Source organism: Siniperca chuatsi, linkage group LG2 (assembly GCF_020085105.1).
Source record: "Siniperca chuatsi isolate FFG_IHB_CAS linkage group LG2, ASM2008510v1, whole genome shotgun sequence".
Classification (NCBI taxonomy): Eukaryota; Metazoa; Chordata; class Actinopteri; order Centrarchiformes; family Sinipercidae; genus Siniperca; species Siniperca chuatsi.
The window spans coordinates 11,052,255-11,077,604 of NC_058043.1; the positions used below are offsets into that span (position 1 = coordinate 11,052,255).

At 39.0% G+C, this 25,350-nt stretch overlaps 2 protein-coding genes across 5 annotated transcripts; one reads left to right on the forward strand and one right to left on the reverse strand.

The window, feature by feature from the left end:
• The first annotated feature begins 146 nt into the window (after positions 1 to 146).
• rtf2 (replication termination factor 2) lies at positions 147 to 23,335 on the forward strand. Of its 2 annotated transcripts, XM_044221824.1 has the most exons (9): positions 149 to 317; positions 711 to 805; positions 1,039 to 1,132; positions 1,217 to 1,356; positions 3,389 to 3,467; positions 18,416 to 18,526; positions 18,672 to 18,726; positions 21,292 to 21,366; positions 21,950 to 23,335. In XM_044221824.1, exons 1-9 carry the CDS (start codon positions 249 to 251, stop codon positions 22,147 to 22,149), a joined length of 918 nt encoding a protein of 305 aa, XP_044077759.1. In that variant the 5' UTR covers positions 149 to 248; the 3' UTR covers positions 22,150 to 23,335. The 2 variants fall into 2 exon arrangements, with proteins under 2 accessions (XP_044077768.1, XP_044077759.1); XM_044221833.1 differs by lacking the exons at positions 18,416 to 18,526; positions 18,672 to 18,726 and having other exon boundaries at positions 147 to 317.
• On the reverse strand, positions 6,993 to 18,409 carry gcnt7 (glucosaminyl (N-acetyl) transferase family member 7). Of its 3 annotated transcripts, none has more exons than XM_044221810.1 (5): positions 15,058 to 18,409; positions 11,088 to 11,349; positions 9,824 to 10,565; positions 8,252 to 8,347; positions 6,993 to 7,626 (listed from the first exon to the last, which is right to left on the reverse strand). In XM_044221810.1, exons 2-5 carry the CDS (start codon positions 11,292 to 11,294, stop codon positions 7,409 to 7,411), a joined length of 1,263 nt encoding a protein of 420 aa, XP_044077745.1. In that variant the 5' UTR covers positions 11,295 to 11,349; positions 15,058 to 18,409; the 3' UTR covers positions 6,993 to 7,408. The 3 variants fall into 3 exon arrangements, with proteins under 3 accessions (XP_044077745.1, XP_044077738.1, XP_044077730.1); XM_044221803.1 differs by having other exon boundaries at positions 7,485 to 8,050; positions 8,144 to 8,347; XM_044221795.1 differs by having other exon boundaries at positions 7,485 to 8,050; positions 8,144 to 8,347; positions 11,088 to 18,409.
• Positions 23,336 to 25,350: the final 2,015 nt, after the last annotated feature.

Below are 25,350 nucleotides of genomic sequence, written 5' to 3' on the forward strand. Positions count from 1 at the left end.
CCATCTAGGGTGCTTGCTGAAACTAGTAAACTGATATTTGGAGTGATGCTTCCACACTGTGGCTGAAGCTACAAAATACACCCATGATTCAGCCACTAGAGGGCGATATTAAATTAAACGCACATCCCGCGAGCTTTACAGATCTCTCGTTGTTTGTTTACAACCTGGGGACTTCCTGTCTGCTAGTAGCTTTGTCCACAATAAGCTAAGTGGGTTATCTAGTTAAACTTTACAAGACAGCTTTCAAGATGGGATGTGATGGAGGAACGATTCCCAAAAGACACGAGTTGGTGAAAGCCCCCAAAAAAGTCGAGAAGGTGTGTTGCATTTCTTTTGTCTTTTCAAATTCATAACTGTTAGCGATGTTTTCCAAAGCTGTCAGTAGGCTACTAACTGTTAGCCAGCTAACGTTTTGTTATTAGCTTATGGCTAATTGATTAAAAAAAAATATTAAGGGACAGATTTAGTTATTTTTAGGTATGCTGTTTACTTATAAAGATATTAGCCACTCGCCGGATTTGTCTTGTGAGGCGTTGTGCACACGTAAATTAGCTAACTACTCAACAACTAGCTAGCTAGATAGCTAACGTTAGCTTTAAAATAGAACAGTTTCGCGAATGTTAGTTTAGTCGTCACGGACTTAAGACGAAGCTAATTAACTACCATCATACGTGCATGGCGTGCTCTTACATACTTGCTCATGTGTCCAGGTTGATAAAAATGCAGAGTTGGCTGCCAAATGGAAATACTGTGCCTTGAGCCAGGAGAAACTCAGACGCCCCATTGTTTCCTGTGAACTGGGAAGGTAAGAGTTGGCTTTATGGGGACAGGGCGGCTTGATGATGTGACACTGAGTGAACATATTGTGTTAGTGTCACAGACTTGTGATAAAAAACTTAAGTAAGTTCTAAAGTAACTCGCAAACTAATGAGCTTGTCATGATCAGTAAAGCCCGTCCATTCATCTATCAATTTAAAAATAAAATCTGCTTATTACAGCACAGTGTGTTCTAAAAGTCTGACCCATGTTATGTTTCAGGCTCTATAACAAAGATACTATCATTGAATACCTTCTGGATAAGTCTGCTGAGAGACCCAATGCTGAGGCTGTAGCTCACATCCGTGGGATCAAGGTATGTTAACGCTGAAGCTGTCTCCATTTGTCTTTAGTTTCATATAGACTTGTTTGCATGTTTATCCATCTACTTCCTCTGCAGGATATAAAGGAACTGAACTTGACTGATAACCCTGAGTGGGAGGGAGAGAGAAGAAATTCTAAAGGAGACAGATATGAGGACATCCACTGCGGCATGTTCATTTGCCCTGTTGTTGGGTTGGAGATGAATGGCAAGCACAGGTAACAAAGAACAAGTAAAGGGTCCACAACCTAAGAATAATAAAGAGGCTGGTGCTTCACTGCATCAAGTATATCATGCATAATCAAAAAAGGTTCTCCATTTGATTTAAAGATCAACTTTGTCCAGTTTACTGTAGTCTAGTACTTATCTACTCATCAGGTGAGGCTTTAAACACTCATTATCATTTATTAAATTCAATATACAGCTCTGGAAAAAATTAAGAGACCACTGCAAAATTATCAGTTTCTCTGGTTTTACTATTTATAGGTATGTGTTTGGGTAAAATTAACATTTTTGTTTTATTCTATAAACTACTGACAACATTTTTCCCAAATTCCAAATAAAAATATTGTAATTTAGAGCATTTATTTGCCAAAAGCAACAACTGGTCAAAATAACAAAAAAGATGCAGTGTTGTCAGACCTCGAATAATGGAAAGAAAATAAGTTCATATTCATTTTTAAACAACACAATACTAATGTTTTAACTTAGGAAGAGTTTAGAAATCAATATTTGGTGGAATAACCCTGATTTTGAATCACAGCTTTCATGCGTCTTGGCATGCTCTCCACCAGTCTTTCACATTGATGTTGGGTGACTTTATGCTACTCCTGGTGCAAAAATTCACACAGCTTGGATTTGTTTGATGGCTTGTGACCATCCATCTTCCTCTTGATCACATTCCAGAGGTTTTCAATGGGGTTCAGGTCTGGAGATTGGGCTGGCCATGACAGGGTCTTGATCTGGTGGTCCTCCATCCACACCTTGATTGACCTGGCTGTGTGGCATGGAGCATTGTCCTGCTGGAAAAACCAGTCCTCGGAGTTGGGGAACATTGTCAGAGCAGAAGGAAGCAAGTTTTCTTCCAGGACAACCTTGTACGTGGTTTGATTCATGTGTCCTTCACAAAGACAAATCTGCCTGATTCCAGCCTTGCTGAAGCACCCCCAGATCATCACCGATCCTCCACCAAATTTCACAGTGGGTGCGAAACACTGTGGCTTGTAGGCCTCTCCAGGCCTCCGTCTAACCATTAAACAACCAGGTGTTGGACAAAGCTGAAAATTGGACTCACCAGAGAAGATGACCTTACTCCAGTCCTCTACAGTCCAATCCTTATGGTCTCTTGCAAACCTCAGCCTGGCTCTTCTTTGCTTCTCATTGATGAAGGACTTTTTTCTAGCATTGCACGACTTCAGCCCTGCCCCTAGGAGCCTGGTTCAAACCGTCCTCACTGTGCACTTCACCCCAGCTGCCTTTTGCCATTCTTTTTGTCGGTCACTTGATGTCATCCTATGGTTGTTGAGTGACATTCGAATGAGTTGGCGGTCATTCCGGTCAGTGGAGAGTCGTTTTCGCCCTCTGCCGGTCTGTAGCTTTGTTGTCCCCAATGTCTGCTGCTTGACCTTGTTCTTATGAACCACCATCTTTGAAATTTTAAGGATGGAAGCAACCCGACGCTCACTGTATCCCTCTGCCAGTAAAGCCAGAATTGAACCCTTCTTTTCCTCACTCAAAACTTTCCTTTTCAACTTTTTGGCATGGTCAATAGTTATTTTTTGATTCCAATTACTTTTGAGGTATTACTAGCACTGTTTTTGCCATCCAGCTGGACCCACTGCAAGAGGATAGTGATGACCACAGAAGTGTTTTTTTTATACTTTTCCTTATTAAATAAGATTTGGTTCAGGTGATCACCTAATCAGCACCTCATTCAGTAGAATGAGGTGTGCCTGTGTTGGAATTCAACAGACATTGGAATGGAATGGCTTCCATACTTGTAGAGATGCTGATTTAAGAAAAAATTGCAGTGGTCTCTTAATTTTTTCCAGAGCTGTATGTTGCGAAAACATTTGACAGAACTCTGCTGTTCTCATCACCATTGTTAAATTTCATCCAAATGTTTAGAACAAACAAGGTTAGAAAAATGCACCTCACATACCTTACTGGTTTTGAAAGTTCACTTTGTGAAGGAAATGGCCCAAAAGGTTCAACAAAAAATATGATATACTCCAATGTTTCCATTTTCAGGTTCTGTTACCTGAAGAGCTGTGGCTGCGTCTTTTCTGACAGGGCCATGAAGGAGGTCAAGACAGAAATCTGCCACAAGGTTAGCAATATTTCAGTTTTTTCCCCCTGACACTCTATTCCAACTTTCTTTGATGGACCAATGGTTTGCAAACTATACATTTCTTTTCCTTTTCCTAATAGATTTTTAATCTTTTGTTTCAATAAACTGCTCTCCATTGCTGACCTCTGGTTGTTTGCCCGGAATTCTGCTTGTTTAATTCACATACAGAGATCTCTCATTGCTAATGCTTGGTAAATAAGCAGCCTTGATATCAATGTAGATAACTCACTAGCAGTCTGGCATTGGCGGGATTCCAGATGCACAATCTGTTGCTCAGATGGATAAGAATGTATGTTAAAAATCTGAAGTGTAATGTTTTAAAGCTCCACGAGAAGTTTTGAAATCTCAAAACAGTGCACACTAGTTGAATAAATTATGTCAGATATCCAGACAATGTGTGTAACTTGAAATAAAAACATAACATTTATGCTGTTTAAGGCATTTAAATCACGAAAAATACTCAAAAATTAGGGAACAGTGCAAATCAATAGACCTATACCTGAGGAGACAATCTTACCACTATGGCAGACTAGTAGCTTCCTGTTAGCTCGGGGGTGATTGATGGATTGTTGGGTCATTTTAGAGTCTGAAAAAAGTACAGTTTTGCAAATGTCTTACAGGCTTATAATACAAATAGGTAGATGAATAGCTTATCCGTTTTGTGTTACTAGTTTTTAATAGGTAAGGTAATCCAAAATGACATCAGCAAAGCAAATTGGTTAATACAATGTCACAGTAAAATAAAGTAATAAAAAAAATCCATATACAATTTTTAAAAAGACTTATTGCCTCAGTTTTCCAAATATTTACTTCATAACTTGTTGAACTCAACAAAACAACAACAATAGTACAAGTAATAGTTCTAAAAATAATTTGTTTATTTTGGTCTAGAAGGACACTTGGGCTAAAAAGGGCAAAGCAGAAGTGGCTTGAGCAAATGCAGCTGCAAGGGGGAACAAGCCAGTGTTTTCTTGTGCAGTCCCAAGTCTGGATAAATGCAGAGGGTTGTGTCAGGAAGGGCATCCGACGTAAAACACATGCCAAATTAAAAATGCGAATCGTGAAAATGACTTCCATACCGGATCGGTCGGGGCCCGGGTTAACAACTGACCGCCACCGGTGCTGTTGACCTGCAGGGTACTGGTGGAAATTGGACTACTGTTGGTCAAAGACGAAGAAGGAGAGGAGGAAGATGTGTTCGTAGGCAGAGAGAGAAGAGGAAAGCTAAGAATGTAGGACTGACAGTAGGGACTTTGAATGTTGGGACTATGACAGGGAAGGCTAGAGAGTTGATTGACATGATGCAGAGATATATTGGTAGAAGGATGCTGAGGTTGGAGCTGCCAGGCAGGAGGTCTAGAGGAAGACCAAAGAGGAGATTTATGGATGTAGTGAGAGAGGACATGAAGTTAATTGGTGTGAGTGAAGAGGATGCAGAGGACAGGGTTAGATGGAGGCACATGATTCGCTGTGGCGACCCCTGAAAGGGAACAGCCGAAAGGAAAAGAAGAAGAAGAAGTGGCTTGAGCCAATACTGCCATTATAGTATGCACATCCTGTATCTGCTACAAGTCCCTTTTTAGTTCAATGTGTAAATAGGAAGCAGACAGCTTACTCTAATTTGACCTATTCTGATGTGTGATCATCTTACACTTTTGGCAAATGTTTGAAATGCCGGTTTTATATACATTTCTCCAGTGCCCCTTTTATGTTAGTAGATATACTTTTTGAATTTGTTGGCATTATTTCTGTCATCATTGTTCAAAGCAGAAATTGTGGTCAGAGACCCAGCTAACGTCACATATTTTTGACTCTTTCTTCTTATCCAGTACTGTCTATAGGCATCTGTTGGCTTTACTGTTCCTCTTTTTGGCCATTTCTGACAATGATCTAAATGGAGTCACATGGGAATCTCACAGAAGCAGGCCTATGAACCATTTTGGGTCCTGACCTGTTAGTTTTAAGTAACTTTAAAGCTATAGTCGTAATTTCTCAAGCACAGGCTATTATAAGGTTGCAGAGAGCAGATGATATCCAGTCACTGCTGTTTTGTGGAAGTGAAAGCATCTTGGCACAGATCAGTTGTTTGACTTTGCCAAAAATAGGGTCTGAAACCGTAAGAAAACTTAAGAGTGCTTCTTGTGGGAAAGAGTGAGTTCTTTCTTAGATAGGCTTATTAGGCAATACACAATTTCTTGAATTTATAGCCACTGACATTAAGTCTGATTTTGCCTGCTGCTTATTTAACCTCACATTTGGATGGTGTAGTGTTGCAAATTTAATGAACATGTGAGATTATAGTTAAAGGACTTCACATTTCTGAGCAAAAACCACTGATAAATCAGAAATAAACCATGGTTGTGTTTAGCTCACACAATAAATACTCTATCACATTTTTTTGGACCAATGTTGTAGACAGTGATTTTGCATCTGTCCTAGTAATCTGTAACATGAAATGACACACACAATTGTAAATCGCTGAGCAGGAATAGGCCTGAAGAGTGTGCCCTAGATCCTAGGTCATAGGATGGACATTGAGACCGGGCCTCTGTCTCTCTTTTTCCCTGTTCTCTTTTTGAAGGTGAAGTCTGCTTTATTTCAATGCATTTAATAACCCTGCACAGTAGACTTCCTGGTCCGTATTTCAACTTCTACCTGTACTTTGAAGCAGCATGCCCACACTTATCCAGCCCCTTGTGTGTTTAGTGCTATGAACACCCCCTAAGGTGTTGTGTTTACATAGATTATGTGAGTTAGAGGTTTAAAGTTTACCTAAACTGATCAGAACCTGCAGCTCTTTGCCTAAGCAAGCCACTTTTGTAAAACTGAAGTGCCAATAGAAGAGCAGGGAAAAATGTCCGAATGTTGACTAGTTTCTAATCTGAGTTAAAACTAACCTTGGCTAAGAAAACTCCAGAGACTAAAACTCAACACTTTCCTTATGTGCTTTACCGTAAAAGCCACAATGAATTCTCTGAATTGTCTTTTATTGATTTTTTTCAACTGTGAATAGCTTTTTAGGCAGTAAAAAAACTTAGGCAGCCTGCCTAAGTGCTGCAGAGAAAAGACAAGAAAAACCTTGAGCAGGTTTGGTTGACCTTGATTTACTAGATAATCCCATGACCCAAATGACCCAGACTTTGTTTTGTGCTAATTAGCAAATATTAGTGGGCTAACATGCTAAACTAAGATGGTGAACATGGTGAACTTTATACTTGCTCAACACTAGCATGTTAACATTGTCAGTGTGAACATGTTTGCATGCTGATGATAGCATTTTGCTCAAAGCACAGCTTCACAGAGCCGCTATCATGGATATAGACTCTTAGTTTTGTTTTAAAAAGGGAAGAATGGCAGGGAGATTTTTTTCATCGTTGTCTTTATTTGTTTGTTTACACCTGCTACTCTCCAATTCTTTAAAAAAGAAAAACAAATAATGGTTTTTATCAACAAGTGTTTTTTTAACTGGACCACACATTGAACAATAATAAATTAAACAATATTAAATGCATATTCAGTAGTTTATTTAATACTTTGTGTAGTGTAGTTGTGTCAAATAGTTATTGTTATTGACTTGTATGTTTTCTTTTTTGACTTGTATGTTTTCTTTAAATGGGATTCATTTTACTTTTGCTTTAACTGCATTGCTTTACTGTAAAGATATTTTAGTCCTCTGGCATATACACAGTCTTCTGATTATCATAAAGAACAGCCATCTTATGGTTTCATAAATAGACAAATGCGTCTGTGAACAGTAGCTGCACGGCACTCTGGAAGTGCATCATCCTGCTGTTCTCAGTTCAGTTTTTCTTGCTCACATTTTTGACATTCACAGCCACTGAACAAGTGCAAATAATCTGAACTGCATGTAGCCTGACATTTTTGAGGATACCATTTCTTGCTTCAGCACTGGTGTTCAATTAGCTGCTGCTTGAGTTGCTCTGTGTGGCCAGCAGCCATGATGGCTCTATGGGAACAGTTGCCTGGTTCAACACCTTGTTCCTGTGCCACTGCTCCAGGCAGTCCAGTCCCTCTGGAAAGGTACTACTCTCGAACTTATTGGCAAACATGCTGTTCCTGTTGATGATCCATGGTAGGTCTTCCACTCCATAGATACAGATGTCTCGTACATAATGCCCTGGAAAATGACAACAACAATTTTGGATCTTGTACTTCTATATTAGATATTAGGCCTGACTGTTTTGCCACATAATTGTGAATTTCAAACCTTTCATGATTCGTTGGTACGTTTGTTTGCTACTGCAGTTATTTTCTTTTATCTTTAACCTGTAAAAGGTCATAAAACACAGACTAAACCTATTGGATATCAGATATATCAGATAAATCCTCATATCTGTTCTTATCATCTTTTGTTGAGTAAATCTTGAGTTGCCTTAGCCAGCGATTGGCCCTGTAATCCTGTCTTGAGCGAAACATAAGAAAAAGAGTAAGGAGCAGACACTTTTTTATTTCATAGGACAGAGACAGAGTATGAGGTTGGCTAATGTTAAAAAAAAGATGGTAATTAGTTTGTGTATGTAGTAATGAGTTTGGCCACAAACTATAAACTTATGGCTACTATCAATAGCTATAATAATAGTTTTGTAAATAGCACAACAGGTTCTAAATCTGGGAGAATCGAGAATTGACTATACCCAGTTTAACAAGACTAGTAAAATTTAAACTAGACCATAGATGAGCCCTGTGGTACAGTAAATAATCAATAAAATAGTACGTCATTATTATACACTTCTGTACTGTACCTTTGCAGCCATTGTGTGTGCTTCCCTCTTGATCCCTCCACTTGATTGCCCGGATGTCTCCTGCCCAACCTCCATCTATGTGGCTGCCAGGGGCCTCTTCAAACACATAACCAGATAAAATGAATCATCATTATGTGACCAAATTGAATGTGGGATACAGTCCCGGTTGCTTCCCATAGAAAAGCTTAGGGAAGCGGCTGTGTGCTGTTCTTTATCAAGGTGGGAAAGTTAACCAGACATGTGTTTGCCAAACCTTTTAAAGGTCCATTGTGTAGGTTTTAGTGGCATCTAGCGGTTAAACTGCAGTTTGCAGCCATTTGAATAACGCTCACCTCACCCTCCCCTTCCAAACGTGTAGGAGAAACTACGGTGGGCGCAAAATCCGAACGGCCCTATCTAGAGCCAGTGTTTGGTTCTGGGCTACTGTAGAAACATGGCGGTGCAACATGGCAACCTCCTTGGAAGGGAACCCGTTCCCTCTGTAGATAAAAAGGGCTTATTCTAAGGTAATGAAAACACAACAATTCATATTTTCAGGAGATTATACACCAATGAAAACATACTTAGAAATATTATATTCATTTCTGCCAATAGCTCCTCCTGAATGTTACACACTGGACCTTTTTAAGCCTTTTCTCTTGTAAAACTGAAATGAACTGTTTGAAAACACTTCCAATAAATCATAAATGTCATCTCTGTGCAACTTGTCCAAGTAAGTTTTCGAGTGCGGCGTCTTCTTCGCCTCATTCACGTTTACTTAACCTTCCCACCTCCAATTAAAAGCAGCGCACAGCCAACAAAATGATCAATATCAATATTGATATCAGTTAAGGTCTGTGAGGTTTCAGTGTAAAAGCCATAAGGTGGACATTAAGAATCAACTTCTCTCTCTCTTCCACCCTGTGGCCCACTTTCTCAAGGTTAATTCGGTCTTATTGCCACCTCAGGACTGATACGCTGCCAAAAGAATACAGTTTGTTACACTTTACTGATTTCCCTTAGGGGAAATAAGCCCATTGCATTTAAACAACCCTCTTTAGGAGCACCCAGGGACAAGTCATTTCCTTGGTCAAAACCAATAGCAATATTTCTTAATAATTAACATGCTTGTCTTTTGGTTTAGGAGGTCAGTTCTTTCAGTTTACCACAAATTTGACCACTTGAGACTTAACTCAAGCATTACTCAAGTGCACAATTTTTACATTGGTGACTCTGCTGCTTTCCCCCCTCCGACTTCAGCAGAAAATTTTGCCACATACAAAAATTGCCATTCAGCCCCTCGAAAGGGAACCTAACGCAGGTCTTCTTCCTTACCATTACATTGCTTTAGATCACACAGCTCATGTAAATCCTCACCTGTGCCATAAAAGTGCAGTCAGTGAGCCAGTGTAAAAAAAATCTTGTTGATTGTGTTTCTGTACCTCACGTCTCCTTTTGTTTAAACATCATAATCACACCAGTTAATAATTAATGGTTCTATATTAGGTTTTGTGCTGCCAAACTTAAAACAATGTCAACAGTAGTAGGGAGTTGTCTGCATGTCTGTGTACCCATTTAAAACAGGCATTTTACCTTTGATGTGGTTGAGTGTCACCCAGTAGTGCTCGTCTGGACTGAACGTGTCTTTGGACCACTCCAAGAGGTCGTGTGCTATTGGGCTTTTCAAAACAAAGTCTACAAAAGCCCTTGTAAGAGCATAGTAGGCTGTTCCAAAATAAATTTGCAGATTGTGTGGAGGAGGACTTTTCTTCAGTCCAAACCCTTTCAGAGCTACATGTGACCCCATGATCTCCCTGTGCTGGAGCTGTGTCCTGTGCCTCATAGACACCGGCTGCTTGACCCCAGGCGTCATGTTTCTGTCCCTCCACTCTTTGCTCTGCATGTACCGCACCAGTTCCAGGTTGCTCTTGACGGGGTAATCCTGTCCGCACAGATTCACCACCTTCCTCCAGCCTATCTTAGACTTTGCTAGTTCCTTCATGCAGTTCAAGTCTGCTTGCAGGCGGGAAAACCCAGCGTAGGTCACTGTCTCGCTGCGGCTGGAGAGGAAGGTATTTTTAAAGCAGCTGACTAGCTTCCGTACAGCTGCCTGGTACTCCCATGGAGCCTTGGCATCCACATGAATGCAGTAGACATTTTGTGGCATGTAAATGGCCCGAAACAGGCGCACAAAAAGCTGCAGCTCCTTGTGAACAGTCACAATGAAAGCTAAAGGGTAGTCCTCCTCCTCACGGCTCAGAGGTCTTGTGATAAAGTGTAGGTCTCTGGTCAAACTGGAACACTGCAGGCGACTTTTCAGAATATAGCTTTCCACCTGTAGACAGAAAAAAAATATATATTAACACTACACCTGTTGGTATTAAAACATAGTTGCCTTTGTAACATTTCTACTCACATTTGTAGGTATACTACTTCAGGCTGGTCACAAACACAGTGTCACCTTATGGATCTGGTAAATGGCTTGATTAGGTCTTGTAATTTCTTATTTTACTCATTTGTTTTTAGCGTATCGCTACCACAGAATCTCATTATGTAATCCCCAGCCCTCAAACATAATGAACAAACATATGACTGAAAATTTGATCCAGAATTTTCTGTGCAATCAGAATCAGAAACACTTTATTGATCCCTGAGGGGAAACTCTTTAAAATTATACTCTTCTGACTGATGAGTCTAGCGCTACTGCACTGTTTAACTTAGATTTTAGAAATTCAGTAAGAAAATGTGTGTGTGTGTGTGTTATATATATATATATATATATATATATATATATATATATATATATATATATATATATATATATATATATATATATATATATATCTCTCAAACATACCTGGCAGTCACGGCGATACCAATCTACTCCATCCTCTATGCCGGGCAGAAAAGCTTTACATTCAGTGGAGAAGGGCCTGCAACTTGGAGGTTCTAGGGGCCTGGGTTCTGTTGGCATCCTGGTCCTCAAGTAAATGACTGAACAGATAAGAATACTCATCCCGAGGCACAACAGGAAGCTGCATTTTGTCCCATCAAGCTGGCGCATAATAGCCCTGCTTCACCGTATCAAGACAGCACCACCACCACCACAGATAAAACTCCTGCAATAAAGACATCCAGATTTGTTATTTGCAGTAGGGTCCTGGATCCCTGAGGGATATTAAATAGGGTTAAATATGTAGGTTAGCACTAATTGATGAAGCCAGTTTTTAGCTCAAGAAATGTAGTTTAATGAACTGAATTTAGTCTAATGACTGTTATCTGTGACTCATAACTAGCAACACATTGTCTCTGGTTCATCTTTCTGAAACACAGCATTTAAAAGTGGCATTCCTGAATATAGGATATAATGTTATAGGATTTTAACTTATCTTCATTTAGTCAGATTTTTATAATCATGCAGAGTAATAAATATATAACAATTGACAAATAATTGTTAGCAACAATGAAAGCAGCTTTAGAGACTCACTGAACAAATCTTGATGGATCATCTGAAAACTCTTTGGAAACTACATGTGCAAGGTACAACAGATAGCATTAAGTAAACAACATTTTTGGGAGATGTGAGGATACCCAAAAGGTTTCAGACGAACTGGAGAATAGTTGAGAGAAGGGCAGTACTCTGGTAATAAGTGTGATACACTACAGTGTATCTATTTGTCATTTAAAACACATTTTGTTATTTTGTACACATTTTACCAAATATTAATAAGGACCCGCTGAACACCCCGAGCTGCTTACTAGTATTGGTCTAGTAGACTTGTACTGTAGAGGCATTTTTTTTATTGAAGAGCCTACCACTTTGCAAGGAAAATTATATTGGGTACTTTTGACATTGAAGTCCATATACAAATATCCCACATCCATAAGGCCTATTTTTCACCATTTTGTTAATATAAGGCATTCTCAGGGCACCTCAACAAATTTTTTCTGATTTTTTCCAACCATGAGGCCAGAAGAGACCAGTTACTAAAATGAACTAGCGTGGGTAATGGCAGCTGTCACAGTTTTACTGGATGAATTGCCTGTGTTATTGTATTATATAAGTTAATGTTTGATGTGTATTAAGGGTAGCATTTGGTCTATTCACACAATGTCTTTTGCATGTCTCTCCGTCCCTCTGTTGCTCTTTCATTTGTTCCCCCGTTTTTTTTTGTTTTTGTTTTTTTTGGAGGGGAGTTTTTCCTTATCCAAATCAAGAGTCGTAAGCTGTACAGATTGTAAAGCCCCTAGAGGTAAATTTGTGTTTTGTGATATTGGACTATATAAATAAAATTGACTTGACATTTGTATGCCAAACTTCCAAAGCCTACTTAATAACAGGGCTCAACACTAACTTTGCAGGATGGCAACCTGGTATCAGCTTTTGGTTGCCGAAAGTGAAAATATGGTTTCCACTCTTTAGTCACTTTATATTTTGAGTAATTAAGATACTATGCAGTTATACGTCAGCTTAATAATGAAAATGTGACATAAAAGAATGTTTAAAAGCTTTATTACAGTAACGAACTGAAGTTTGTGTTTTATCTGATACTTTACAGAATTTGAATCTTTAGTGTTATCAGTTAATGTCAACCTCAATTCCTGGTGTATAAAATACCAGCATTCATTTGTGATGTTGACAGGTTAGTCAAACTTTTCACCCCCCTCAGGCAAGCAACTTAATTTGCTTTGCCATTGTCTCTAAAACAGATGCATGTGCAAGCGACTAAACACACCAACGCACATGCAGCATTGTCTGGGTCCGTTTCTGACTGTATCAGCAATATTTAAATATCACTAATGCAACATATATTGAAATTGTATTTATTTTGGGGTGCGCATTTTGCTTTCTCTAGTTTTGAAATTTTAAAATGTAGGGGTGTCACAATTCTCCAAATCCATGTTCAGTTTGACATGCGACTTCAAGGTCATGATTCAATTTGATTTAACCTTTTTTTTCGGCACTGACGGCTATGCCATTGTTAGACTATCATCTGTGTCAGTACAAAAGTTCTCTGCTCAGTCTAGACTTTGTTGGTTTCCACAATTACTCTGCAGAATTGGAGTCCTGAGAATTTAGACAGAGTGAAACCTCTCTTTAGAGTTGCAGCTCTGTAATTTGCCCCAGAAAGTCCGGCGTTATCTCCTGTACTCCGGTCCAGGCGAGGCAGCAGGCTCCCAGGAATGGACGTCCCAGACGATGAACAGATGGTTAGTGGGTAAATGGCATGGTCGGTGAAGAGAAGACAAATCCGGACTGAAAGGCCAAGCGGCAGTGTCGGCACTAGAACAAATACCCAAAGGGGGCAATAGGCTTGTAGCAGGGTGGCACCAAATTAATGGCAAGTGGCAATGCAGTCGTGCATAGTGAAAGTGAAACCATTTGGTGGTATGCTCCCCGGGAGAACATTTTAAGAAAGCATCACAAAAATAGTGCATTCTCGTTGCTTTCCTAATAATCTGACTAAAACACAAGAACTCCTGAAACAGTTTCACTGTATGAACTTGGACTGTGTGTGTGTGACCTTTTGGGTGTATAGAAGAACACGGAACATTAATTAACATTAGATCCTGACCGATCCTGTCGACGTGTCTGGAAATTTAAATAATCCCTGACCTATTTCACCCACCCGGCATTAATCAGAATGCTCGTTTTTATGACTCGTTCCGCCTGATCTGTGGATTACTACTTATATAAGAGTCATATGCGATCAGCTCCTCCTCTACTTCTGGTTGTTGTAGAATAGATTATTTTCAGTAAAATTCAGTATCCACAATTAGAACACCTGAAAATCAGTAAGAAGGAAGAAAGAGATAGTAAGGAAATAGTAGGCTAGAAAAGAACAGGACAGAGAAAGAGTGAGACTGAGGGTAGGGCAACCGACTCTGCCGGGCAACCCTAACAAACGGCGTACTTTTTTGATGCACTGCTAGGCGTCTGCAGGCTAGTGACGGACACTCTGGCACGGACTGACTTCCCTGTGTGTGGCGTCTCGAACAGTGCAGCTGCAGGCTACCAGTAAGCTACGCTGTGTCTCTTTGAAGTGTTCTTGTGTTTTTCTTCGGATGCTTGCCGGACCTGCGCAAGTAGGCGTGGACGGAGCAAAAAATAAATACTGGGAGAATTGGCGATCCTGCTTTTGATTTCGAAGCTCGAAATTGAAAAAAAGGCCATGAATTTGTTGCCAATTTCTCAACATGGTTGCCAATGGCAACCGTTACTGTTGAGCCCTGAATACTTAACACCAAGCTTGCTTTCTTTAGAAAAGCTAGCCACAAGTTAGCCTTTCGAGTGTCTTCCTTCCTTTCCCTCATTTTACTCAATATTACGCAGTTTTGAATAGTTAAATGAAACAAAATGAAGGGTACAACAACTCAAAAGTTGCTTTCAGTTAAACCAGTGAGCTGTTGGGCTCATGTTAATGCAGAATATTCTTTACTGAGCAGAGTAGAGACTAGAGTATCCTCCTCACTTGAGTCCCCCTGATTTACAAGCCATGTTGTTCTTGAGAACAGCACCAAAAGGCTTCCATGGAAATGTGTACGTTACACACACCCACACACACACACACACCCCATCCTCCAGACTGACAGAACAGTTTTTGCTCAGCCCAAAAACTTTTAGGTCTGTTGCTTTTGGGTAATAATCATTTCACATTTCTAACATTAATTTTGGGATTATATCTATCTTTTATGTTTGTTTGCTGTCTAGATCAAACATCTAAAGCTTATATCAGTGCAACACATATGAACACACACACACACACACATGCAGATAGAGTATGTAAAGACAGAATGCCAAAGACCGGGCAAGATGATCCAGTTACCTTCGAGGCAGTTCAGTCTGTAGTCCTTGGTGAAGAAGTAAAACATTTAGACATCAGCGCCTGTTCTGATCGTTAATACCAAAACAGCTCCTCCAAGTTTGTTACTACAATCCATCCAGAGTCTTGGTGCCGTCATCAGCAACAACAGGAACAACAGCAGCTGGGGTAGTTTCTCTTATGTGTTCTAAATTCGGTTGTCAGGATTGTTTCGTTGTTTTTTCTGGCAGCTAGTAACCTCGGAGGCTGTGCTCTCTGTGCTTAAGACCATGCTGGAGTGAGAGAGAGTGCTTTGTGTGTGTGCGTTTTGTTTCCTCTCTAGTTGTAGTCATTGCTGATTAAGTCGCTCCTTTCACATCCCCACGAGACAGGGTCTGTCCCTGCCTGGTTACCAGCAGTAACACCCATGCACACACCTGACACACAGGGAGAGTGTGTGTGTGAGGTGGGAGTGTGTTCCTAAGGTTTTTTCCACTCTCCTCCCCCATACAGTTTCCTACTCACTGGTACGTTGCATCTTTCTTCTTTTGTCCTCTTGCTTGCCATTATTTTCCTTCAAACCCCTTTTACCTCAGGTTCCTTTCTTCTTTTTTCTCTCAAATGGGTATTTGATTCCAGTTCATTTGCCCTGTTAGAGGTGCACATATTGAATTATCCACAGTGTCTCTCCACTCAGAGCTGTCTCTCTGTCTTGTTCACCCTCTTGTTGCCTGTCAAGTAGTTGGTTTAGTGCTGATGCAAGATTCTGGTTGACTCGTTCACTGACTTGATGATAAGGGGCTCAGCTCACTGGTGGCATGTGTCAATTGTGGCAATAGCAACAGCAGAGTGACTGACTTCAGAGCAGCACCCAGTTTTTGTTTGCTGCGTGGTCAGCTTCTGAGATTATCCCTCTTGTGTTGAACAGAGCACATGGCCACAGTTCACACCCACTGAGCTTGCATTACGGCAACACAATAGATCCCCTGCTGGTTACTCAGGGGTTTAAAGGGACAGTTCACCCCAAAATCAAAAATACATATTTTTCTAGTGTCTGTCTGATTGTCTATCTGACTGACTGACTGAATTTGCCTGTTTCACTGCGTTTTGAATTTGGTTACCAAATCAAATGTGGTAATAAAGTGAAAGGGAATGTGATGTGGCAGGGAGATGATTTGGATGTTGATATGATGTTCATACAAAAAAAACATTTATGCATTTGCGTATGGACCCTGCCACAGATGCCTCACAATTTTAAAGATTTTCATTAAGCTGTAAAAACATTACTTTGCAAGTCAGAGTAGGACTACATCTCCTTACTGTACCTGTTATGTACCTGGACTTTGTTAAAGTGGGGCTTTTGGACTTTTCATCTGATCATACATCATTCATGTTATGAGCTGATGTGTTTTTGAAGAGGCTTACACATACGAATGATGTGTAGATGAATCCAGATGATGTCACTTACGAATTGGGTTAACCTTTTCAGAGAAATATGCCCAAATAGATAGTTGTGAAATTTATGTTTCAAGGTAGGGGACAGGGAAAATCATCTCAACACATTAAATGTCCTTCTCTTCTCAGTCACTTACTCTAAATAAGTAGCTTAGGAGAATTTATCGCAGGACTACTCAAAAACACAGAGGTGTTACCCTGAGAGAGCTGCCCCTCTTGTGAGAAAAGACTTTACACTGTCTTAGCTGAGACTCTTATGTTAAATCTAATTTCCTTGAGACTGAGAAAAGGAATGCAGGCGTGGAGCTGGCGGCTGGTCGTCACTGTGTGCTCAGTCGGTCAGACTGATGGTAAGCCGCTTTGCCAACACACACACACGCCTTGTAGAGGGAGGAAGTTTGGGGTCCGGCTGCTGATTGCCTCCTTATATTTGGTAGATCATACTGATGGTAAGCTGCTTTGCCAGATACACACCCTTCTTTTTTCTCTCTAACCTCAGTTACTCAAACCTAGTGGCAGCAACTCTCAGGGCGTCTTTCCACGCTGGGATAGACACCCTTTTGTACGTTCTAGATATGCCCGAGATTGACCTTGCTGTCAGGGACAGCCCGATAGTTAGTCACCCAAATCTGAAATCTTCAGCCTTGTTCCTAATGGACCCTAAAGAAATGCCTAAAGGTCCCTAGCATCTAGTGTGATGTAACTAGACGTAATTGGGATTAACCTCTAGCCACCATGCGGGGGGGGCTTACCTAAAGGCGGTGAGGAGGACCTGGTCTGCTGGTGATGAAAAACCAAAAAAAGAGTCAAACTAAATTTTTCTATAACTGATACAAACTTCAATAAAAAGCAATGAAGTAAAAGTTAAAAGTTAACAAACAAAGTAGTAAAGATTTAAAAGTAGAATGTACAGCCAACGTCCTAAATGGACACCCCCCCCCAAAAGAACATTGCATCAGATCTCCTTATATACACTTTGACATCCTGCATACATGATCTCTTCTCCACACAAAGCTCCAAAAAGCCTTACTAAATATATAATAAAACTACTGGGTACAATGATAATCCCAACTGTAAAAAGGAATGCTTACTGAGAGCATAATAAAAATATTGAGTATAATGCAAAAAGGATTCACAAAACTGTAACTGCAAAATTGTAATACATGGCTTAAAAAGACAGTAAGTATAATCTGCACATCCGTTTGTATAGGATGTTGTGGTTTTTGTAATTTAACTGAGCCAGGCGCTGCTACCATCGAGGGGTGCAAACTGGTAGAAACCAGTTTCTTAACCGTGAGTACATAAGGATAGAATAACACAACAGTAATGATAATACAAATGATACTAATCAAATGGAAAATATGAGAATAAAACAAAGTAACATGCTGACTTTATTAATCCAAGCAAACTCCAAACTCAGTAGACAACTACAGGGATTCATTTAAAATGGTGAGGAGAGCTGAGAGCTGAAAGTTAAAAAAATTCACATTCTCAACTGTTTGTCCCTTCAACAATACATATATATCTCTCAAACAGATACATAAACATATGTAAGGGCCAAATTGATGTTCATTATAATCAAGTTTGTTCCACTTTACTTCAGACAAAACTATACACATACTGTATACAACACAAACAATATTCATTATTTACAATTTGCTCACATCCATTAATATTGACAACAGAATAAAAAACCAACAATACAAGAAGATCATTACAATTTGACTCCACTGACAGTTGATTAATGGTAATACTGAATTATCAGCCAGCACTAATTCTGAGTAACAGAGTTTTTAAATTGCTGCAGGAAGTGTTGCTTTGCTTATCTTACGCATCAAGTTATCAAGATATATGAACTGCCTTTGCTCTGTTGGAATAGTTTTTCTACTGTGTCAGTCAGTATTTCTTACCTGTGTTTGTGCTGTAGTGTGGGGACCCGTTTAAAGATGAGGATATCGTTGTGCTCAATGGCAGCAAGGAGGAGGTGGAGAAGCTGAGGGAGAAGATGGAAGAGAGGCGGAGCAAAGCCAAAGCTAGGGTGGGTTTTAATTTAAACAAAATTACAGCTAATCTACAAATGATGAAATGCAATGAGTGCGTGGATGGGGTTGAATAAACGGATGCATCCAATCAAATACTAATCAGAAAGTTTTGTATTCAATACATGTTCCTTCTTGTTTTAGAAGTCAAAGAAGAGCAAAGCAGCTGAGACTGTGTCCACACCTTCAGAATCAAAAGGTTTGTGTAAAGCCTGGTTGAGGCAGCATACATCTTGTTTTACATAAACAAAACCAAGCAAACAAAACGCCTTTACTCCTTCATTTGGTTAATGTTTTGAATGTGCTGTAGTGGAGTTAGCTGGATTATTCAGACACTTAACTCACATGAAACATTTAGACACAATCCTGTCATCTGATATAAAACATTTTTTAATTACTTGAGGCTGTAGCTAATGCAGCTATCTTTACACTTTGCTGTGAGAAGTTGATGTATATAACTTGTGGTAAGACACCTGGATTCGGACACATCTCTCACATGATCATTTTAGTTAGTAGATGAGTCAAATAGTCACACGTAAGATGTGTGGGGTTTCATTTGTGAAAAATCAGAATCAGAAATACTTTATTGATCCCCGAGGGGAAACTCTTTTGCTACAGCAGCTCAATATCACGTCAGTGCACACAGGAATAGAAGTACTAAGCAAAAAATATAATACAGGTCAGAAAATAAATTAAGTACCAAGTGGGTACAACATAAAATAAGTGTGAAGTACAAAGTGGGTTATATCTCATCTGCTCCTTTCTCCTGAAGGTTGTTTTCTTTTATAAAAGTGTAATAATTTTTTTATGGTGTTAGCAGAGGTGGTCTTTGTTTGACTAAAGCACTGGGGTCACCAGCAGAGAGCAGATTTTCTGTTCTCCCATGATCAGTCATCATCAATCAATCAATCAAACTTTATTTGTATAGGACCTTTCATACAGGTTAGTGCAATTCAAAGTGCTTCACAGATGACTGACAACACGATAATAAGACAGAATTGTAGACCGTAATAGAGTGAAATAAAATAGATTAAAAGACAGAACAAAGATAAAAATAATGACAATGAGAAAATAATTAAAAGCTATAATAATAAAATAGTTAGATAAAAGCTAGACTGGAAACTGGACAAAATATTTTAAAAAGACACAACAAAATAAAAACAAATAAAATCGCTAAGAAGGATGAAAGCAATTAATAATAATAAAATAATAGATAAAATAAAACAGTTTAATTTAAGTTTACGTTTAAAAATTTCAACACTTTCAGCTGCACTCAGGTCCTCTGGCAGACTGTTCCAGCGGCTCAGGCCATAAAAGCTAAAATCTGCCTCACCAAAAGTTTTAGTCCTGCACTTTGGAACAACTAACAGACTCGTGCCAGAGGACCCGAGCGTCTGTACCGGTTCATATACTCTAAGCATGTGAGACAGCTATGCTTTAAAGTGCTTTTAAACAAGTAAAATAATTTTAAAATCAGTACAGAAACAAACAGGCCACCAATGTAAGGACTTTACTGGTTCTGGTCTTGGTCAGCACTCGGCCCGCACAGTTCTGAATCAGCTGTAGCTGATTTATAAGTTTTTTGGGTAGACCACATAGGAGAGCATTACAGTAGTCCAGCCTGCTCGATATAGAAACATGCATTAATTTCTCTGTGTCACTCAGAGAGAGTAATGCTTGCACTTTTGCTGCTATTTTTAAGGTGATTAAAAAGCACATTTGGTGACAACCACGTGGTGACCACGTGAGCTTTAAAGTTCAGGTCTGAGTCAAAGACCACACCAATATCTGTATTAGTTCCCTCATACTAATTGTGGGAACCAGACATTTTCAGGCTTATTGGTCATCTTTTGTCCTTTTAAGAAAACAACGTAGTGATGGAATATTGAGGGGAATTGTTTTGTATTAGTTATAGAGTTTGCTCTTTTGTAACTGTCCTATTTTATACATTTCCCATAAATGTGAATATGTGTATTACTCCTATCCCAATTTTCTTTTCTTTCCTGAGTCTCATTAATAAAGGAGGGAGGTATCTTTAAAAAGAAGTGCTCTCGATTTAATAATAAGTGCTCTTGAATTAGTAATTCATGCTCTTGATTTAATGTTGTTTTTGGCGTGAGAGAGCCGCTTTCAAGTGCTTTCTCTTGCTGCTCAAGCTCTTTGTCTCGCTCTCTCGCCACCCAAACAGAGCCACGAATCTATTCTCCAAGATACCTCCTGGACTACGTACATGAATAAGCAAAGAAATGTAAATCCTATAAATAGTGATGTTGGAACAGGTACAGTGGTTTTACAGTCTGGCCCTGTGTTTATGAATCTTACTAACAGACGTCCAGTGTTGTGTGTCCTCAGAGAGCATTGGTGTAGTTTCCTGTTTAGTTCTCCAGGTCAACACAGGGCTCTCACCTCACAAGTAAACAGGGTGTTGGCTGAGAAACACTTGATGTTTATTTGTGTTACTCAAATCAAAACTCAAGTTTTAATAAAACAATAAAAAAGCCTTATTGCAGCTTTTTCCTGTCCTGCTTGTGTAAATCTTATTTTAGAAGTTATTGTAAAAGTAATAGCTTTTGTTTGATTTTGTTTTATTATCAGATAAAACATTATAAAAAGTAGATCTCCATGTAGATACATGGTTTCTAGTTGATTCATATAATATAATAATAAAAATAAAATATTCTTTAGGATTTTGACAAGCAAACAAAAAGCATTCAATGAAGTCGTCTGTCTTTAATAAAACTGTCTGACTTGTTTCTTCCCGCAGATGACACACAATCTCCACAAGTGGATGCAGCAGGGAGGAGCTCACTACAAAATGGTGATGAAAGCAGCCAGTCAGGTAGCTAACCACACTTGTCTTTGATAAATACAGACAAACGAAGCATGAATTTAGACTTAACCTCTCTAAATTTGAAAATGGCATTAGTGCTGAGCATAGTATGTCTGCTAGGTAGGAATCCTCCCTACCTTTTAAAAAGCATGGCTCATTCTGAAAGATAACTATTTAAAATGCAGTTTTTGTATCTGAAATGTTGCTAGATAATTAAAAATAGGATAATCTAGTAGTTCATATAATCAGTTAGACATCAGGTTATGTCTTCAATGAGGACCTTAAACACCAAGGAGCATTTTAAAAGATGGGTGTCACACGAAACACAAAATCTAGGCAAACTGTGAAACAGAAAACCACTCCAGTGAGATCATTTGTTTATTATAGAACAAAATATACATAGAATTATCAAACTGTATCAGAACAGAAGCGTTAAAAAGGGGAAAGCTGGTTTAAATATTAGTGAAGATCATATACCCCTCCTTTTTGTCTTACTCCCCTCCTTTTTAAAAATATCTCATTCTTTGCCTTGTTTTTCTTTGTTCCTATCTTCATGCCGCTGTTTTGTTTCCCCTCTCATTTTACCACCTAGCTGTGGCCGGACCCTCCGGATCCTCCAGCTCCTCTAAAGGCACCAAGTCTTCGACAACCTCTGCCACCACCAAGAGGTCCATCCAGGACATGGAGGAGAGGTCGGAGACCTTCAAATCCCTGTTCACCACCCACAGCTCTGCCAAGCGCACCAAAGAGCAGACATCCAACTGGGTCACCCACACCCCGTATCACTTCTAGTAACTTATCACTCGGAGCAAAGATCACCATTTTTAGATTGCTCTAGAAATTGCGACCCATTAAAGACCCATTACTGATGAACCTAGTTCTACATACCCAGTTCCAACACACATAAAGACCCACACAGACACACACACACACACACACACACATTACCCACGTGGCCTGTAATAATGTCACCAATGTGTGGACTCAATCCCAACTTGTCTCTTCAGTCCCCAGTACCTTAGTGTTTACATGTTGTGAACATTTTGTTAATAGCTCCCCAAGCTGTTCAGACTCTTGTTTTGTAACCTAATTCCTCCCCCATGTATTCCACAGCATCTCTGTGTTCTCTGTCACAGGCGCTTTGAGAATTGATGCTAGGGTGACTTTGTTATCTCTGTCACTCTGCTGCCTCCTAGTGGACAGAGTGCAGCTTTTTAAAGTGATCTCTACATGGTTTTAAACTATGGAAGTGGTGTCAGATCATATATAGGCTTGATTTCACTCTTCAGTTAAAGTGAGAAACTGCAAAAGCTCCACATCTCTAAAACAGGTCCTACTATGTTATTCCTGTCTTGAGTAATTATTGTCTATGAATGAACACATGTAGATCATTGATTTGTGTCACCCCTTATAAGCTCTATCAGTATGAGCTTGGCCAACATTTCTTCTTTGTAGAATATATTTAACATGTTTAGCAGAGGACTTTCAAGTATTTTGTGTGCGTTATATTGGTTATTTAATTTCTTGAAAAGTGGGGTAAAAAAATGAGGTTAACAACATAAAGACAGTTTAAAGCATCGTATTTATTGAAGCTTCTGATGCTTATAAATCAACAAAAGCGCACACAGTGCAAAAGACAAACATAAGTAGTTGTAATGTAACAGGACAACAGGAAATGTACTGTTAGCTCAGTGCTCTTTACTCAGTCGAGCACCACAAGCTTCAATATTTTGTTTTTTTCCCAAACAAAGTGCTTCCAACTGTCTATGTTTTTCTCCTTTTTGGAAGATATTTGACATGAAAAATAGCTGAATTATCATATTTTCTACACTCTTCTTCGGACAGTTGGGTTTTTTTTTTAAAGGCGATTAAAAATGTGTTCTTCCTGTTTGCAATTGGACAGTTATTTCATTTTCTTTTTTTTCTTTGTTTTTGCATGTAACGAGCAAATGTCAAAATAAATTTCTATTCAATATTATTAAGTTGAATTTTTAAAAATTTTAATCTGTGTATTGTGCAGCCTATATTACAGGTAAAATGCCCAACAAGTTGCCTTTATTGTGTGTTTCACCTGTAATATATAGCTTGGTTACACAATGATATATGTGCAAGGAAGGCCAATAACTCCCTGGTGTGCCCTACAAACTATAAAAAGCCCTTATTACATACAGCAGCTTACATGGGTTTACATGTAAGAATTGTGAAAATAACATGTTATGAGGTTTAGTGTTGATCGGGAAATCCAGCTGACAACATCTAACTCCATAAATATTCCTAAAACAGACATCATCCTGTTGATTGGTTGCTGCCACACACATGGTCTTGCGCCGATGTCCTCAAACGATGCAGGAGATCAAAACGGCAGCTTCCCATCAGATAGCCCAGTTGTGCAGGAAGTAGTCTATTCAGATCTTTTGCTTACATAAAAGTGGCAATAAAACACTGTAAAGATGCTCAATTACAAGTAACAGTCCTGCGTTAAGTAAAAAAAATGCATTGTTCTTCTTGTTACTTCACTTGGATGTTTGAGCTTCACTCTGCAGAATGATGTATGTGCAGAGTTTGACACATTCGTCTGCTGAATAGGGAAGTTTCTCTCTGCTCGCGCGTATGTACGAGCAGGGCTTTATGACATCAGCGCATCCAGCACAAACACTGAGAATGGACTTCTCAGTGAAGTAGGAGACGTATGTGTCCAGTAGTTAAACTTTTTAAATGAATAATATTCATAGATCTGGAACTTTCAGTAACAGAGAAGTAAATTTAAGAATTTTTAATGAGGTTATTGAACTTTTTTTAAAATGGAAAAACCATATCCGACACAAATTATCATTCAAAGCAAAATATTTGAATGAGTATGTACTATTGGATTGCATTAATGTGTAAACTGGAGCAAATTTATTTACTGTCAAATAAAGGTTGTGGAGTAAAAGATATTCCCTCTGAAATGTAGTGCATAAAGTGGGAATAGAAATGCAAATACTCAAATAATGTTCAAGTACCTTAAATCTAACTGTCTATATGAGTCATGTTAAACTCGATCCAAAGTAATACTGATGCTTTCTCAATCAAGAAGATTGATTGATGGACTGGTGTTAGCTCTGTGGTAATATGAGGATGCAGCCACAAGGCGGCAGCAGAGACGTCCTTATCACACCCTGTGATTTTATAGAGTCCCGCTGTGGTCGCAGGGTAAAAAAGAATATTCAAAGGGGAGTCTGCCTGCTTCTCATTAACTGTAAGTTACACCATAAATAATCCAATCATTGTGGCAAAAAATTAAATAAACACTGCGTCCTCTTGGCTGCATCCAGCTGCAGTCGATGACATGTTTTCCTCTTTGTTGATTTATATCTTTCTGCGCACGTTAGATCATTGAATAGGTGGTTTACAAAGAAATAATGCATCAATAATAAGAACTACATAAGATCATGTAAGTTTTTTTTTCTTTTCTAATTGACCTCTTGTTAGTAACCACAGAAACTGCGCAGGAGCAAAGACGGACGCATTTTCTAACAGTCCTTTCGTTTGTGTTATATTTTTCAGTAGCATTTTTTCAAAGCATAGTATTGGCTTTAAGTGGCCAGATAATTTTGGGAGCACGAAGAAACATTTTGTGATCTGAGTGGATGTTTCGAAAGATAAATGTACTAGACCCTGCGGGAGAGAACTATGGCATATATAGTTGTTGAATGCATCTTTAATTAGATTTATCAGAACGTATGAACTCACTATAATATTGTAATACATTGAAATAGGATTTATATAACAATCATGTTAAACTTCCATTCATTAAGACCATACAGCATAAGTATTTGAAATTCAAATAAAGTTAGAAATCAAGGGCCTGTTCGATTGTTTTGGGGGTTTTTCCCAAGAAACACAAAATAGTTAATACAGCTGATTTTTTGCAGTTAAAGCATAAAAGGTAGACATTGGGAATGGTAATCATTTTAGAAATATGGAAATCTTAATGTAATACACGCACAGTTG